General features: G+C 41.6%; 1 protein-coding gene across 5 annotated transcripts in view; it reads right to left on the bottom strand.

Annotated features, from left to right (window-relative positions):
- Window positions 1-765: 765 nt before the first annotated feature.
- The window catches only part of PLAAT5 (phospholipase A and acyltransferase 5), a 30182-nt gene continuing 16399 nt past the window's right edge, over window positions 766-14548 (bottom strand). For 2 of the 5 annotated variants that reach the window (XM_002821619.4, XM_002821618.4), the window contains exons 4-6: window positions 7696-7804; window positions 5412-5674; window positions 766-2889 (exon numbers count right to left, since the gene is read on the bottom strand). In XM_002821619.4, the coding sequence (XP_002821665.1) occupies window positions 2797-2889; window positions 5412-5674; window positions 7696-7804 (465 nt within the window). In that variant the 3' untranslated portion in view covers window positions 766-2796. Of the gene's footprint in view, window positions 2890-5411; window positions 5675-7689; window positions 7805-14548 lie in introns of all 5 variants that reach the window. The other 3 variants (XM_054524204.2, XM_054524203.2, XM_002821620.4) reach the window with 2 other exon arrangements.

The following is a 14548-nucleotide window of genomic DNA, read 5'->3' as shown; positions in this document are numbered from 1 at the left end:
AAATCTTCCTTCTTTGACAAAGCCCCCATCCTGCATGACTGCAGGAAATCCAGTTCTTTATGAAAGTATTCCAGAGGATACCAAAGGTAGCTTACATTTTCAACCAACATGGTGCCTCTCTGGTCTGTTTGTTTCCTATGGACCACCTCTGGTCCTGAGCCTCTTCTCTCCATAGCTACAAACTTTTTGGGTACCACAAACCATACTCCTCCTTTTATTCCCCAAGAACAGCTAATAACAAAGCTTGAAGATAACAAAAGGGGAGTATAAGACAATAACTTAAAACTGGGAACTAGAGAACAGCTTCTTTCTACTCCCGGTGTCACCCAAGACTCTCTTCTGGCTTTTCCCCTGCCACCTCTGCCCTGCTGCCCCTATGGTGGGGTCCATTCCCTTTTTTTCTGTTGGCATCTCTGGCTGACATGTTCTCCACCCCTAGGCAGAAAACCAGATTCCTTTATGGGTCTAAAATCTCTGCAGAGGTGTTTGTTTCCTGAAGTCATCTTTTCTATCATTAAGCAAAACAACTGGATTGGGCACAGCCCCTGCTGGCTCATGTGTCACTAGTACTGGGCCTCCCTACCATTAAGGAACGCAGCACTTTCAAGTTCTCTGATTCTCCATGTGACATGCCCAAGTGAACCAATACCACCACTGCCCCAATCACCCACCCATTCCCAAAAAGTGAAAAATAAGCACACAAACAAGTGACTAGTGTTTAACTAATCTCAGAAACATTTGCATTCAGAGTACTTTCCCTTAGAATTTTCTCCTCTCCACTCCATCAGGAGTGGGCATGTGCTTTATTATATCAACAAGACTAAGAAGGTGCACCGGAGTGGTCCCACTCAAAGAAGAGATTTCAGTTTCTACCTCAAAATGCAGAAACCACTACAGATTAAAAGAGAAACACACACACTTTAAGAAACTCTCCCCTCCTCATCTTCAAAGTGTGGGGTATGCATTCCAGATCTCTCAGCCTGATGGACAGCTTGGAAGTGGAAGGGACCAATGTCCAGCAAGTGGCCTTTGCCCCATGTCCATTGTGCCTTGTGTCTTCCCAGCCTACTCAGAACTCCTCACACCCAGCCCCCAGACTACTGCTCATGGGCTCAGGCAAAGGTGGGAGTAGCCAGGGTTTGGCACTTGGGAGACACTCAAAAATATTTTTTGGACAAACAAGTGAATATGAGCCCTGAAACTTTCTAGAGAGTATCTGTCCCATTGGGTTCAAGCCAGTAAAAAGCCAGAGAAGTGTCTTTCTGTCCCAAACATAAGCGAGAGATGGATGAGTCCTTTGTGCAGAAGTTTCTAAACACTCTTTGAGTGGAGGAGTTTTTTGTTAATGAAACAACATCCAGTTTGTTTGATGAAAGATTAATATGGTCAATGAGTTCAAAGTCATCTTCAGATTAAAGCATTCACTAAAACATGGCTGGGTTAGTCTGCAGCTAAAAGGAATAAATATACTTTATAAAATATGAGTTCCTGGTACTCAGGTTCTACTTCAAAGAAGTCTCAACCTAGACCATATAATGAATAGAGACTGAAGGAAGAGGTATTGGGAACTCAACTGATTCTCAGGCAGGGGAGTGTGAGAGGAAATAGGGAAGAGGAACTAGGGATATCAGTTTCATCCTGGTCATGATTCACAGAAATGAGTGCAGAGGGAAGACAAAGTCAGATGCCCAGACTGCAGTGTTGGGAAACAGGAGGCCATTGAGTTTAGATTGCTAAGAAAAGGACAGAGGGTACAAAAATTGAAGAGTTTCAATGAAAATCTATTTTCTCCAAATAGGAGAAAAGCTTATGGAGATCCCAACAGACATCTGAAACACTTTGAGGGTTCCATCTTGCTCTTTTCCACATTCTTCATATTTTCTAGGTATTTCTGGAGGCATAAGAGAATACTTCTCTAGCTTTATTGGGTAGCTTCAGCTCCCAGCTGTCACTACAATCCCCAGCCATAATTTCAGATCCTCCATCCTGTCAACTTTCTTCAAAACACAAAAATAACTCCTTTCTCTCCCTCACTCACACAGTAGAGTTCAATTGATTAAACTTATCAAATTATTTTAAATATTCATCTGAAATCAGTGAGACTAGAAACTTCACATTTTAGGGTAATTATGAGGTAGAAAAGCAAGATAAATTGTCTTATCGATGATACTTTTGATAGAAGATTTTTAAACAATAAGGCATAAAGTTGATGTATAATTTTAAAAAGAAAATATTTCTTGGGATATGTGTTTCTAGATTAAGGTACAGTGGGCCCTGAATAACGGATCTCAGTTTTTCTTAAGGTCCTCCTCCTCTGAGCTACACTGTGGGTCGAAAAGGGCAGGATTATCATAAACAGAAAGAAGCTAGAGGCATTTTAGTTAAATAAAAAGAACATCTGGAAAAAGACATCTTCGTTACTGGAAATATTCAAGCAGAGGTTTCTGGGATGTTTCCGATGGCACTCAAGCATCAGAGACCAAGGTAAGCCTAAGAAACAAGCAAGGTCCCATCCTACAAAGAGAGGGAAATTAGATCCGTATATGAAATGCCTAGCACAGTGCCTGGCGCATCAGAGATACACACTAGATACCAGATCCTTCCCATCCTGAGAGTCTGTGGGTCTATGCTCGTATATATTGGATGTATTTCTGGAAGGGTAATTGGATACATTGTAGATTCTTCCAGAAGTTCACAATTTTCTTAATCGGAGCCATTGAGAGAACGCAAGGGAAGGAAGCATGTTCTTTTTGCTTGTGTCAGTAGCTCTTCCTCTAGCTGGAGTTTTCATCACCTTCAGGCAGTTATTGGTTTGGGCTTTATGCTATCCACTACAGCTGAAATAACTGCTCCAGCAGCCTTCGCTCCTTCCATCAGGGCGTGCTCTACCTGCAAAGCACATCAGTTCACAGGACAATCAGTATCAATCCTAGGCTTGCACCCTCCCCTACCTCCACCCCACCATACCCATTCAGCAACCAGCCTGTCTGGAGTCTATTCCCAAGAGAAGAAGCAGTCTGTGCTATCTTATATTTTCAAAACTCCTAGAGTGACAAGAGACCAAGAAAAGCCAGGATTGTTGGAGACAGACAACCCCTTCCTCCCTCTGTGCCATTTGGCCCAGGGTCTGCTTCCAGTGTGGGGGGCTCAGAGGCAAAGGATCTCACAGCACCACAGCCACTGAGGCCCTCATTCTACAAACAGGGGATCCAAGAGCCAGGGAGTGGAACTCACTTGGACAGAGCCATACAGTGAATTCGTGTCTAAACTTAGCTCTTGGGTTCTTGGGCCTCATGACTCCTGGGCCCAGGCTTCTTCAGAGGACTTCTTGTAATGCCCTCTGTCCTTGGGGTCTTCATGTGCAAATTCTCACGGGATGGGAGGTTTCTCACACCAGGGCCCACCAAGCCCCTGACACTAGAGCAAAGCCTCACAAGAATGGACTGCAGGCTGGAGAGGATGCAGAGCAGAGAGGAGGAAGGTGCAGAAAGTAAAAGGCACAGCAGGGAGGCTGTCAATGGTCACTGAGGATGGGCTGGCAAAAGCAGAGACCGACATTGGAATGTGAGCCCAATCTGCTTAGACAACAGAAGAAACATAGAAAAAAAATAGAATAATTATGTTCTTCTTTTAATCCTTAATTTTTTTCATCTCTTTAAAGGGGGATAATAGGCCGGGTGTGGTGGCTCACGCCTGTAATCCCAGCACTTTGGGAGGCTGAGGTGTGTGGATCACGAGGTCAAGAGATTGAGACCATCCTGGCCAACATGGTGAAACTCCATCTCTACTAAAAATACAAAAATTAGCTGGGCATGGTGGCGTGCGCCTGTAGTCCCAGCTACTCGGGAGGCTGAGGCAGGAGAACCGCTTGAACCTGGGAGGCAGAGGTTGCAGTGAGCTGAGATCACGCCATCACACTCCAGTCTGGGTGACAGAGCGAGACTCTGTCTCAAAAAAAAAAACGGGTAGTAGTGATAATAAATACTTTCTCTGCTCATCTCATGGAGTTTTAGTAAGGATCACCTATTAACATGAATAGCCCAAGTTTTCACATACATTTAGGATTCAAAGTTCTTTCACATGCACTGAACTACATGAATTTATTACTTCTCTATATGGGAGGAAGTGACAGAGCCAAATGCAGTACAGGCCAGGGAGGTAATGTGAGTGAGGCAGGTGGGTAACATACCTACCCCTTATCCCCTGCAAAGCCACGGCATGTCCCTACAGAGTGTCAGCAAGTAGGAATGCCAGCCCAGTGGCCTTATCAGTTGTCTGTTAAAAAAATGCTGAGGGCCAGGCGCGGTGGCTTATGCCTGTAATCTAGCACTTTGGGAGGCCGAGGTGGGTGGATCACCTGAGGTCAGGCATTCGAGACCAGCCTGGCCAACATGGCGAAACCCGTTTCTACTAAAAATACAAAAATTAACCAGACGTGGTGGCGCACACCTAGTAATCCCAGCTACCTGGGAGACTGAGGCAAGAGAATTGCTTGAACCCAGGAGGCAGAGGTTGCAGTGAGCCAAGATTGCGCTACTGCACTCCAGCTTGGGTGACAGAGCAAAACTCTGTCTCAAAAAGAGAGAGAGAGAGAGAGAGAGAGGAAGCTGAGAACCTACATCTTTTTATATAAAATTTTATATAAAATTTCTATATTTTTAAATATTGGCAAGTAATTCAAACAAAAATTATGTGTGTGTATGTGTGTGTGTGTGTGTATCCAAGATGTGGCCCACAAGGTACTAGTTTGCAATTTTAGCAATAGAGTATGTGCTTCTGCTTATCCCTGCTTTGTTAAGGAAGAAATGGTCTTTGGCCAGGCACAGTGGCTCACACCTGTAATCCCAGCACTTTGGGAGGCCGAAGTGGAGGATCACTTGAGCCCAGGAGTTCAAGACCAGCCTGGGCAACATAGCAAAACCACCTCTCTATAAAAAAAATTAAAATTAGCTGGGTGTGGTGATGCACACCTGAAGTCCCAGCTATTCAGCAGGCTAAGGCAGGAGGACTGCCTGAGCCCAGGAGGTTGTGGCTGCAATGAGCCATGATTATGCCATTACACTCCAGCCTAGGTGACAGAGTGAGATCCTGTCTCCAAAGAAAGAGGGGAAAAAAATGAAAGAAAAGCTTTCAGAAATATAGTAATTTGACCAAGGATACCCCTTTAGTTGATAGTTGAGCTGGGGCTCCAACCGCTGGTCTTACTGTTAGCCCAGTGCCTTTTCTACTCCTCCCTGGGTTGATAAAGGTGAAAATACCTCCTGAACCATAAAGTCCTGCAGAAATAGAAGGCCCTACTAGTATAACGAATAACATAATGAAAGCACTGATTACCATTCTGATCACTAATGAAATGACAAACCCCAAGAAAGCTCTGGAAGAAGCCATCATCAGAGCAAATGGGGTCACACCTGCTGGCTCCGGGATACGCCGTATCTGAGGCCATTGACAAAGTGCTCACAGTTCCCTTCAATCAGGCTGTACTGCACCACCTTGTTGACCATATTCTTTGTACGCTGGACGATCGTGTCCACTGGCAGGGGCAGGTACGTTCCATCTAGCTTGTTATTGACCTTCCAGGAGCAGCCATGCAGCACATCCTCCAGACGACTGTATTTCACCACGGCCCGATTGCTAAAGATGGAAGTGATGCTGCCCACCTCAAACTCCTCACCTGGAGACCAAAGACAAACAAAGGATGGGAAATGCAAGGAGTAGCAGAGCAGAGCACAGTCTAAGGCTCTGAGTAAGCTGCTTCCCCCGGAGTCTCATTGGCACCATCAGTAGAAGGGTGGCAGAAGAGGGGGAGTTGGAGTCAAAGAACCGCAGAGAATCAACTTTCCTGAGAAGCCCTTTGCCCTGCACCTCACTCCCTGCTCTCAACCCACACAGGAGTCTCTTTCTCATTAAACTCTTGGAGCACCTTCCCATGTGGTCCCAGACTGTGTTGCACTGACCTGCCCAAGTCCTAGGATTTGAGTCTCATTTCCTGAGAAGACGTCAGTAATCTTCACAAACATGTAAAGAGCACTCTCTATGTAAGTGTCAGCTCCTGGGTAAAGGGCTATCACGTACATGATTATGGTGGTTCCATGTCATGCCTGCCTCTGGGGCTGCCACAGGGGCACAGGGGAAGCCAGCCAAGCAGGGCTCTGAATGGCACCTACAGCCACTTGACTGTTTGCACCTACAGCCACTTGCACCTGCCAGCTTGCACCTACAGCCACTTGACTGTTACCTCTACTCAAATACAGGGATTCTCGTTAAGGGTATGTTTGAAAACAGGGTTCCACAGCTTTCAAAAAAGAAATGTTTGAAAGCTGCTACATTATCATATTCAGCCCTGAGATGAGACAGAGACTCAAAGAGGGTCAGGAACCTGCCCAAAGCCGGGTGGGTAGTCATTTAAAGTAGCACTGCTGCAACCATGTTGATATGCAAATGTGTATATCCTTCCCTTTATAAGTTGTCCAAGGGCAAGAAATGCTCCATGATCTTTTCTTATAAATTTGAAGAAAATCTGCTGATTTTATAAAAGCTGGCAATAGATAATTCAGCATTCAGGAGCAGAAATGGCAGAATTCATTTTCAGAGAGCAAGATAGGGGTGAGGGAAGACATAACTGATAAGTATCTCTGTGGTTGTACAAGAGGGAAACTCCTGGACTTAGTCTGGAAAGAAGAGATGAATTTCTACATTCTTTGAGTAGGTTCTGAGACAAGAAGTGGGAAGGGTATGAGTGGATGGGGCAGAGAAGAGAGGCAATGAGAAAGGGGCTCTGCTCCATAGGCACATCCCATCATGGTGAGAGACTGGGCCAGAGGAAGAGGACAGGACACAGGGATGACAGCTGAGAACAAGTTAGGACCAAAGGCATTTGGTATAGTGCCCTTCTGTAATTCAACTTTGAACTAGCAATACCTGCACAGGAGACAGCATTCAAAGTGCATTCAAGGGTATTCAACAGGGTCCGCCTACCCTTTCCTCTCCTAAACCCCAACCCTTATCAGGCCTCATCTCCTGAGATAACCATTGTGACCACCAGTTCTAGATACCCAATTTTAAGTTGTTTCCCATTTTGCTGTGATCTTCTTCTACTATCATCACCTCCTCCCCCATCAAATCTCCACTAAGATTTAATTAACACAAATTGAATCTCAGCCATATGTTAAGCAGCTGTGAGAAATGAAAGGAGGGCTGTATCTACATTTAGGGTGAAACAGCAAGGAGCATGTTGGAACAGCAGGGAGACAAGGTGAGGACGAAGGTGCCAAAGGTGATCAAGAAGCCAGATGCGGTGTTTGGGGACTATAGAAAACAAATGATGATCAGAACATGTGAGCATCTGCACCCTCCTTGGGGAATCCTCAGAAAGATGAGGATAGATGCTCAACTGTTGTCAATACAACATGGAGCTCAAGTTCTAAAATGTGTGTATTTAAACAAAGGGCCCCCTAGGAAGTCAGGGAACTTGGGCCACGCTCTTTACACCTGTATCACTCTTAGGCCTGGACACTCAGTGGTTTTTGGTGAACAGAGACCAAGCTCTGTCACACAGTAAACAAAGGTCCAGTCATGCTTCAAGGGGTCCCATTGCTAAAGAATGGCAGTAACTGAGGAACACAGTAATTAACTGTGCTTCTATTTACTTTGCTAACTTCAATATCAGTATTTCAATAGACTATTCACTCTTACTCGGGGGAGCCAGATGGACCACGCAATCATCTTCTACATAGATGGCCCAGTGCTCATAGCCAATTCGAAAAATCTCAATCAGGTCTCCAGGTCTGGGTCTTGGTTTTCCCTGTAATAGAAAAATAAAAGATAAATGGCACATGCCCAAGGAACTCCAGAGACCCTGTTTTAGGATCAGCTACAGCTCAGCCTAAAGATCCCCTCAGTGTGGTTCATCACTTCACAGAAACCCAAGCTAAAGAAATTTCTCTTCACACTGAGGACCAAAGAAGTCCCCTCCTCTCCTACCACCACTCACATTGCTAAAGCCATCAAGGATACCTGTGCCAGTTATCAATGTATTGCCTCTCAGCTGTGAATGTACCCTCCAATATATACCCTGTGATAGATGACTAAACTTCTTTAAGCATTTCTTCCTTAAAGCAAGTAAGATGTTAAACCTTCTCAGTAGAGGGTGCTGGTGGGACACTGCAAGAGAAAGGGGCTCTCCTGCAGTTTCTGGCTGGGGTGGGCAGGATGATGGTCAGTAGTGTGGGTGTGTGGACATCTAGTAGAGTCATACCTCAGACCCAGGATCCTCAAGGCCTCCTGCCCCTGCTGGCACCCTGATTCCCTCTGCAGAGCCCCCACATGACCCACTGAAGCCCAGAGGGTGCCCCCATCCTCTGCACACCCACACCACCAGTTGCTAATAGCCACTTCAGTCCTGCTTGCCCAGCAAATGCAAACTTCTCTATTATCATGTGTGTGTGTGTGTGTGTGTGTGTGTGTGAGAGAGAGAGACAGACAGGTAGAGAGAGAATGAGAATATACATGAATAGGTAGGCATAGAGTTGTACATATGATGAGCATCCGTCTTTTTAAAAAATATTTGACCAGAGGTCCAGGTCTCACCTTCACTGCTGTGTTCTCATCTCCTAGAGGCCCAGCTTCTGTGGCCCTATGACCTGCAGGTCTTTGGAAATCCATAGCTAAGATGTTACAACTCCCCTGGAAGCCTAGAAATGGTATTGCTGTCTCTAAGCCAGACCTGATCAACTACCTGGAGCAAAGAAAAGAGCCCTGGAATATGGAAAGACACAAGATGGTAGTGAAACACCCAGTTACATGTTCTCATTTCACCCAAGACCTTTGGCCAAAACAGGGTATAAAAGATTCATTCCCAAAAGTGATACTAAAAAGATATGGAAAATTTCTTTTCCATGAGAATTTACAATTAAGGAAAGGCTGTAAAAGTGTGGGTGAGTGCAAAGTGCACAAAGGAGGTCATAATGGACCTAATTAATGTCATTAATGTCGTTAATTTGTCAACTACTCAGAGCAAAATATTTTAATGTAACACATATGTGAAAGTCTCTAGCAAATTTTCGAATTCAAATAGACATAAGACATGACATACTGGAGAGAAACCTTTCAAATGTAAAGAATATGGCAAATTGGCCAGATGCAGTGGTTCACACCTTTAATACTAGCACTTTGGGAGGCCAAGGTGGGTGGATCACCTGAGGTCAGGAGTTCAAGACCAGCCTGACCAGCATGGTGAAACCCCATCTCCACTAAAAATACAAAAAAATTAGCCAGGCTTGGTGGCACGCACCTACAGTTCCAGCTATTCAGGAGGCTGAGGCAGGAGAATAGCTTGAACCCGGGAGGTGGAAGTTGCAGTGAGCTAAGATCGCGCCATTGCACTTCAGCCTGGGTGATAGAGCAAGACTCCCAGCTCAAAAAAAAAAAAGAATGTGCCAAATTATTTCACATGCTTTCACACCTAACTCAACGTCAGAGAAGTCATACTAGACAGAATTCTTACAGATGTGAATAATGTGGCAAAGCCTTTAACTGGTCTTCAAAACTTAATGAACATAAGAGAATTCATACTAGAGAGAAACCCTATAAATCTAAAGGATGTGACAAAGCCTTTTAAGTGCATCTCAAGCCTTACTAAACATAAGATAATTTGTACTGGAGAAAAACCCTACAAATGCAAAGAATGTGGTAAAGCTTTTAACCAGTCTTCAACTCTTATTATACATAAGAGCTTCATCCTGGAGAGAAACCCTATGATTGAATACGGAAAAGCATTTTAAAGGTCCTTAAACATAAGATAATTCACACTGGAGATAAACTCTACAAATCTGAAAAATGTGGAAAGCTTTTAACCGCACCCCATACTTTTCTAAACATAAAATAAATTATACTGGTGAGAAATCCTAGAAATGTGAAGAACGTGGCAAAGCTTTTAAATGGTTGTCACACCTTACTGTATGTAAGATAATTCATACTAAAGAAAACCCCTACAAATATAAATAATGTGGCAAAACTTTTAATTAATGTTCATGCCTTATTGCACAGGAAAGCATTTATACTTTAGAAAAACTGTACAAATATAAAGAATGTGGAAAAGCCATTGCTATCTGTTCACATCTTACTCAAAATCAGAGAATTCATACTTAATTAAACCATTATAAATGTAATTACTGTAAAAAAAAACTTTCAGAAAATATAAGCCTTTAAAGTGAATGAGTATTTATTCTGAAGAAAAACATTACATATATAAAGAGGATTGTAGTACCTTTACTTGTATTACAAACCTTATTGTACACATTTTATACTAGAGGAAAACACCAAAGCAGTTGTTCAAACCTTGTTGAACATCAGAGAATTTATGTTGCAAAGAAACCTTACAGATGAAATGAATGCAGAAACACATTTGTTTAAACACTCCAGCGTGGAGAACACCAGAGAGTTCATACTAAAAGATACTTTTGCAGATGCAATAAATGTGAAAAAAATATTTAATCAAACATTAAGTCTATATAAACATCAGAGGATTCACAGTAGAAAGAACTAAGGTACCGACACTTCATACATTACACTAAATCAGCGTGTTGAGTACAGAAAATAATTTCAAAGCTAAAACTGTCAGAATTTTTTGTATATAACTTTAAAAGAAACAGAAGACTTTTTTGAAGAGTTATAATTACAAAGTGTTTGTTTTCCCTTGAAAAAATTATCGTTTATTGCAAGCAAATGTAACAATTCTCAAATTACTTCATGCTGTTCCTTCATTCCTATTGTTTATATGAAAGCATGTTACATCAGATCTATGAGAGATTCTTTTTCATTAGGTGGGCATTATTTACGACCTTTTCCATGGAAGAGTAAGGACATTGAAATGTAAGGTGCGCGATGAAAATCTAAGTAGTGAGGCTCTTTGTGGTTGACTTATAACATTGTTTGAGTGAAGCAAGAGGTAGGTGTCCAGAGTAATATTCTTCTACATGATAGTGAGATGAAAACATTTTGAATTTTAGTAGTAAATCATTTTACCAATTGTACCTTTATGTAATAAAATGCAGTACATTTTGAAATTCTGATTTAAGATTACAGGTGAACTTAATTTTTTAAACAAAACTGTTTTTAAAAAATATTAATAGGCTGGATAAAGAAAAGGTGGAATACTATGCAGCCATAAAAAGGATGAGATCATGTCCTTTGCAGGGACATGGTTGGAGCTGGAAGCCATTATCCTAAGCAAACTAACATAGGAACAGAAAACCAAACACTGCACGTTCTCACTTATAAATGGGAGCTGAATGATGAGAACACATGGACACACAGGAGGGGGAACAACACACACTGGGGCCTGTCGGGGTGGGGGTTGGAGGAGGGAGAGCATCAGGAACAATAGTGAATGGATGCTGGACTTAATACTAAGGTGATGAGTTGATCTGTGCACAAACCACCATAGCACAATTTTACCTATGTAACAAACCTGCACATCCTGCACACATACCCCAGAACTTAAAAGTTGAGGGGAAAAAAAAGGAAAGAAAAAAACAGCCCAAACAGCCATCAATAAGGACCAGTTAAGTAAATAATCCTACATCCACACACACAGAGGCATTAGAGAGAGCAAGTTGAATTTACATGAGCAGCGTAATGCTGCTGAGATTCATGCTTGCTGCAGCATGTGTCGGTTACTCCATTATATGGAGGCACCACATTTTGCTTAACCAACATTGTTCTTTTTCAGTATCACTTTGGCTATCCCAGGTCCTTTGTCTTTCCATGTAAATTTTAGATCACTTCATCAATGGTTATCAAAAAAAATATTTTGACAGGGATTGTGTTTAATCTGTAGATCAATTTGGTGAAGACTGCCACCTTAAGATTGCAGATATTTTGTAATCCACAAACGTGGAATTTTTTGTGTGTACTTAAATCTTCAATTTCCCTTACCAATGTTTTGTAGCCTAACATTTTTGTTAAAGTTATTCCTAAGTATTTTTATGCTATGATGAATAGAATTATTTTCTTAATTTCATTTTCAGGTAGTTCACTTGTAATATATAGAAATTCCATTGATTTTTGCACATTAGCCTCATATTCTGCAACTTTGCTAAACATATTTATTAATTCTAATGGTTTTGTGGCCCAGGTGTGGTGGCTCATGCCTGTAATCACAGCACTTTGGGAGGCCAAGGTGGGTGGATCACTTGAGGCAAGGAATTCAAGACCAGCCTGGGCAACACGGTAAAACCCCATCTCTACTAAAAATACAAAAAAAAAAAAATGAGCCAGGAGTGGTGGCGCACACCTGTAGTCCCAGTTACTTGGGAGGCTGAGGCACGAGAATCGCTTGAATCTGGGAGGCAGAGGTGGAAGTGAGCTGAGATCGTGCCACTGCACCACCGCACTCCAGCATAGGTGACAGAGCAAGACTCTATCTCAAAAAAAAAAAAAAGTTCTAATAGTTTTGTAAGTACAGGCATGTCTCATTTTATTGTGCTTTGCTTTATTGTGCTTCACAGATATTTCGTTTTTTACAGATTAAAGGTTTGTGACAACCGTGCATCAGATAAGTCAATTGGCGCCTTTTTTCAAACAGCGTGTGCTTGCTTTGTTAGCATATTTTAGCAATAAAGCATTTTTAAAGCATGTACTTTTTTACATGCAATGCTATTGCAAACTTAATAGGCTACAGAATAATGTAAACATAACTTTTATATGCACTGGGAAACCAAAAAATGTGTGCGATTCACTTTCTTGCAATATTCGTTTTATTGTGATGGTCTAGAACCAAACCCACAAAATGTCTGAAGTATACCTGTATGTGATTGATTCCTTAGGATTTTCTACATACATTGACTTTTTCATAGGTGCCCTTTTTCCACTTGAGGAAACTCCCTTTAATTGAGTTCAAGAGAATTTTTTTTTATCATGAATGGCAGATTTTGTCAAATGCTTTTTCCAGAGGTATTGAGATGATCATATGATTTTTGTCCTTTACTCTATTAACATGATTGTTTTTTGTTTTTTTGGTTTTTTGAGAGGAAGTCTCACTCTGTTGCCCAGGCTGGAGTGCAGTGGCACGATCTTGGCTCACTGCAACCTCCACCTCCTGGGTTCAAGTGATTCTCGTGCCTCAGCCTCCCGAGTAGCTGGATTACAGGCGTGCGTCACCACTCCTGGGTAATTTGTTTGGTTTGTTTCACCTTGTTAACCAGACTGGTCTCAAACTCCTGACCTCAAGTGATCCACCTGCCTCCACCTCCCAAAGGGCTGGGATTACAGGCATGCCCCACAGAGCCCAGCCCTGGTATATTACATTAATTGACTTGGGGATGTTACACCAAACTTGCATTTCTAGGATAAATCTTAGTCATTGTGTATAATCATTTTTATATACGTGCTGGATTCCATTTGCTAGCATTTTTCTGAGGGTTTTTACATGTATATTCATAAGAGATATTAGTCTTGTAGTTTTCTTTTTTTGAGATATCTTGGCTTTGGTATCAAGGTAATACTGGCCTCACAGAATGAGTTGGGAAGCATTTCCTCCTCTATTTTCAGAAAGAGTTTATGAAAGATTGGTAATTTTTCTTATTTAAATGCATGGTAAAATTCTTGAGCAAAGCCATCTGGGCATGAGATTTTCTTTGTGAAAAGATTTTTATTTACTAATTCAGTTTAGATTTTCTAGTTTTTCTTGAGCCAGTTTTATAATTTGTGTCTTTCTAGGAACTTACCCAATTTATCTCAGTTGTCTAATTTGTTTGCTTAAAGTTTTTCACAGTATTCCCTTTTATGTCTATAAGATTGATAGTGAGCCCCCTCTTACATTCCGAGTTTTGGCAATTTGAGTGCTCTCTCTTTTTTCCTTTGTTAGTGTAGCTAAAAGTTTGTCTATTTTACCTTTCCAAAATGCTATCTTTTGGCTTCATTCATTTTCTTTATTGATTTCTGTTTTCTATTTCATTGATTTCTACTCCAGTTGTTATCATTTTCTTACTTCTGCTTGTTTTGGTTTTAGTTTGCTTTGTTTCCCTAGTTTCTTAAGGTAGGAGCTTAGATTATTGATTTGAGATATTTTTTCCTTTCTAATACAGACATTTGCAGCTATAAATTTCCCTCTAAGCACTTCAGCTGCATCTCATAAAATTGATATGTTCTGTTTTCATTTTCACTCAACTAAAATATTTTCTAACTTCCTTGTTCCTTTTTTGACCATGGGTTATTTAGATGTATGTTGCTTAATTTGCAAATACTTGTGAATTTCCCAAAATATCACTTGGTTACTAATTTCTAATTTAATTTCATGTGATCAAATAAAATATTTTGCAGGATTTCAATCCCTTCAAATTTACTGAGACTTGCTTTATGGCCTAGAAGAGGGTCTATCCTGGAAAACATTCATGTGTGCTAGAGAAGAATATGTATTCTGTTGTTGAGTAAAATGTTTTATAAATGTCAGTTAGAACATGTCAGTTAGTTGCTTACATCTTCTATCTGCTCACTGATTTTCTGTCTAGTTGTTCTATCCACTATTGAGAGTGGGGTATTGAAGTCT

The sequence above is a fragment of the Pongo abelii genome, chromosome 9 (assembly GCF_028885655.2).
Source record: "Pongo abelii isolate AG06213 chromosome 9, NHGRI_mPonAbe1-v2.0_pri, whole genome shotgun sequence".
NCBI classification, from domain to species: Eukaryota; Metazoa; Chordata; class Mammalia; order Primates; family Hominidae; genus Pongo; species Pongo abelii.
The sequence above is the reverse complement of the archived record's forward strand: the minus strand, read 5'-3'. Positions and strand labels throughout refer to the sequence as shown.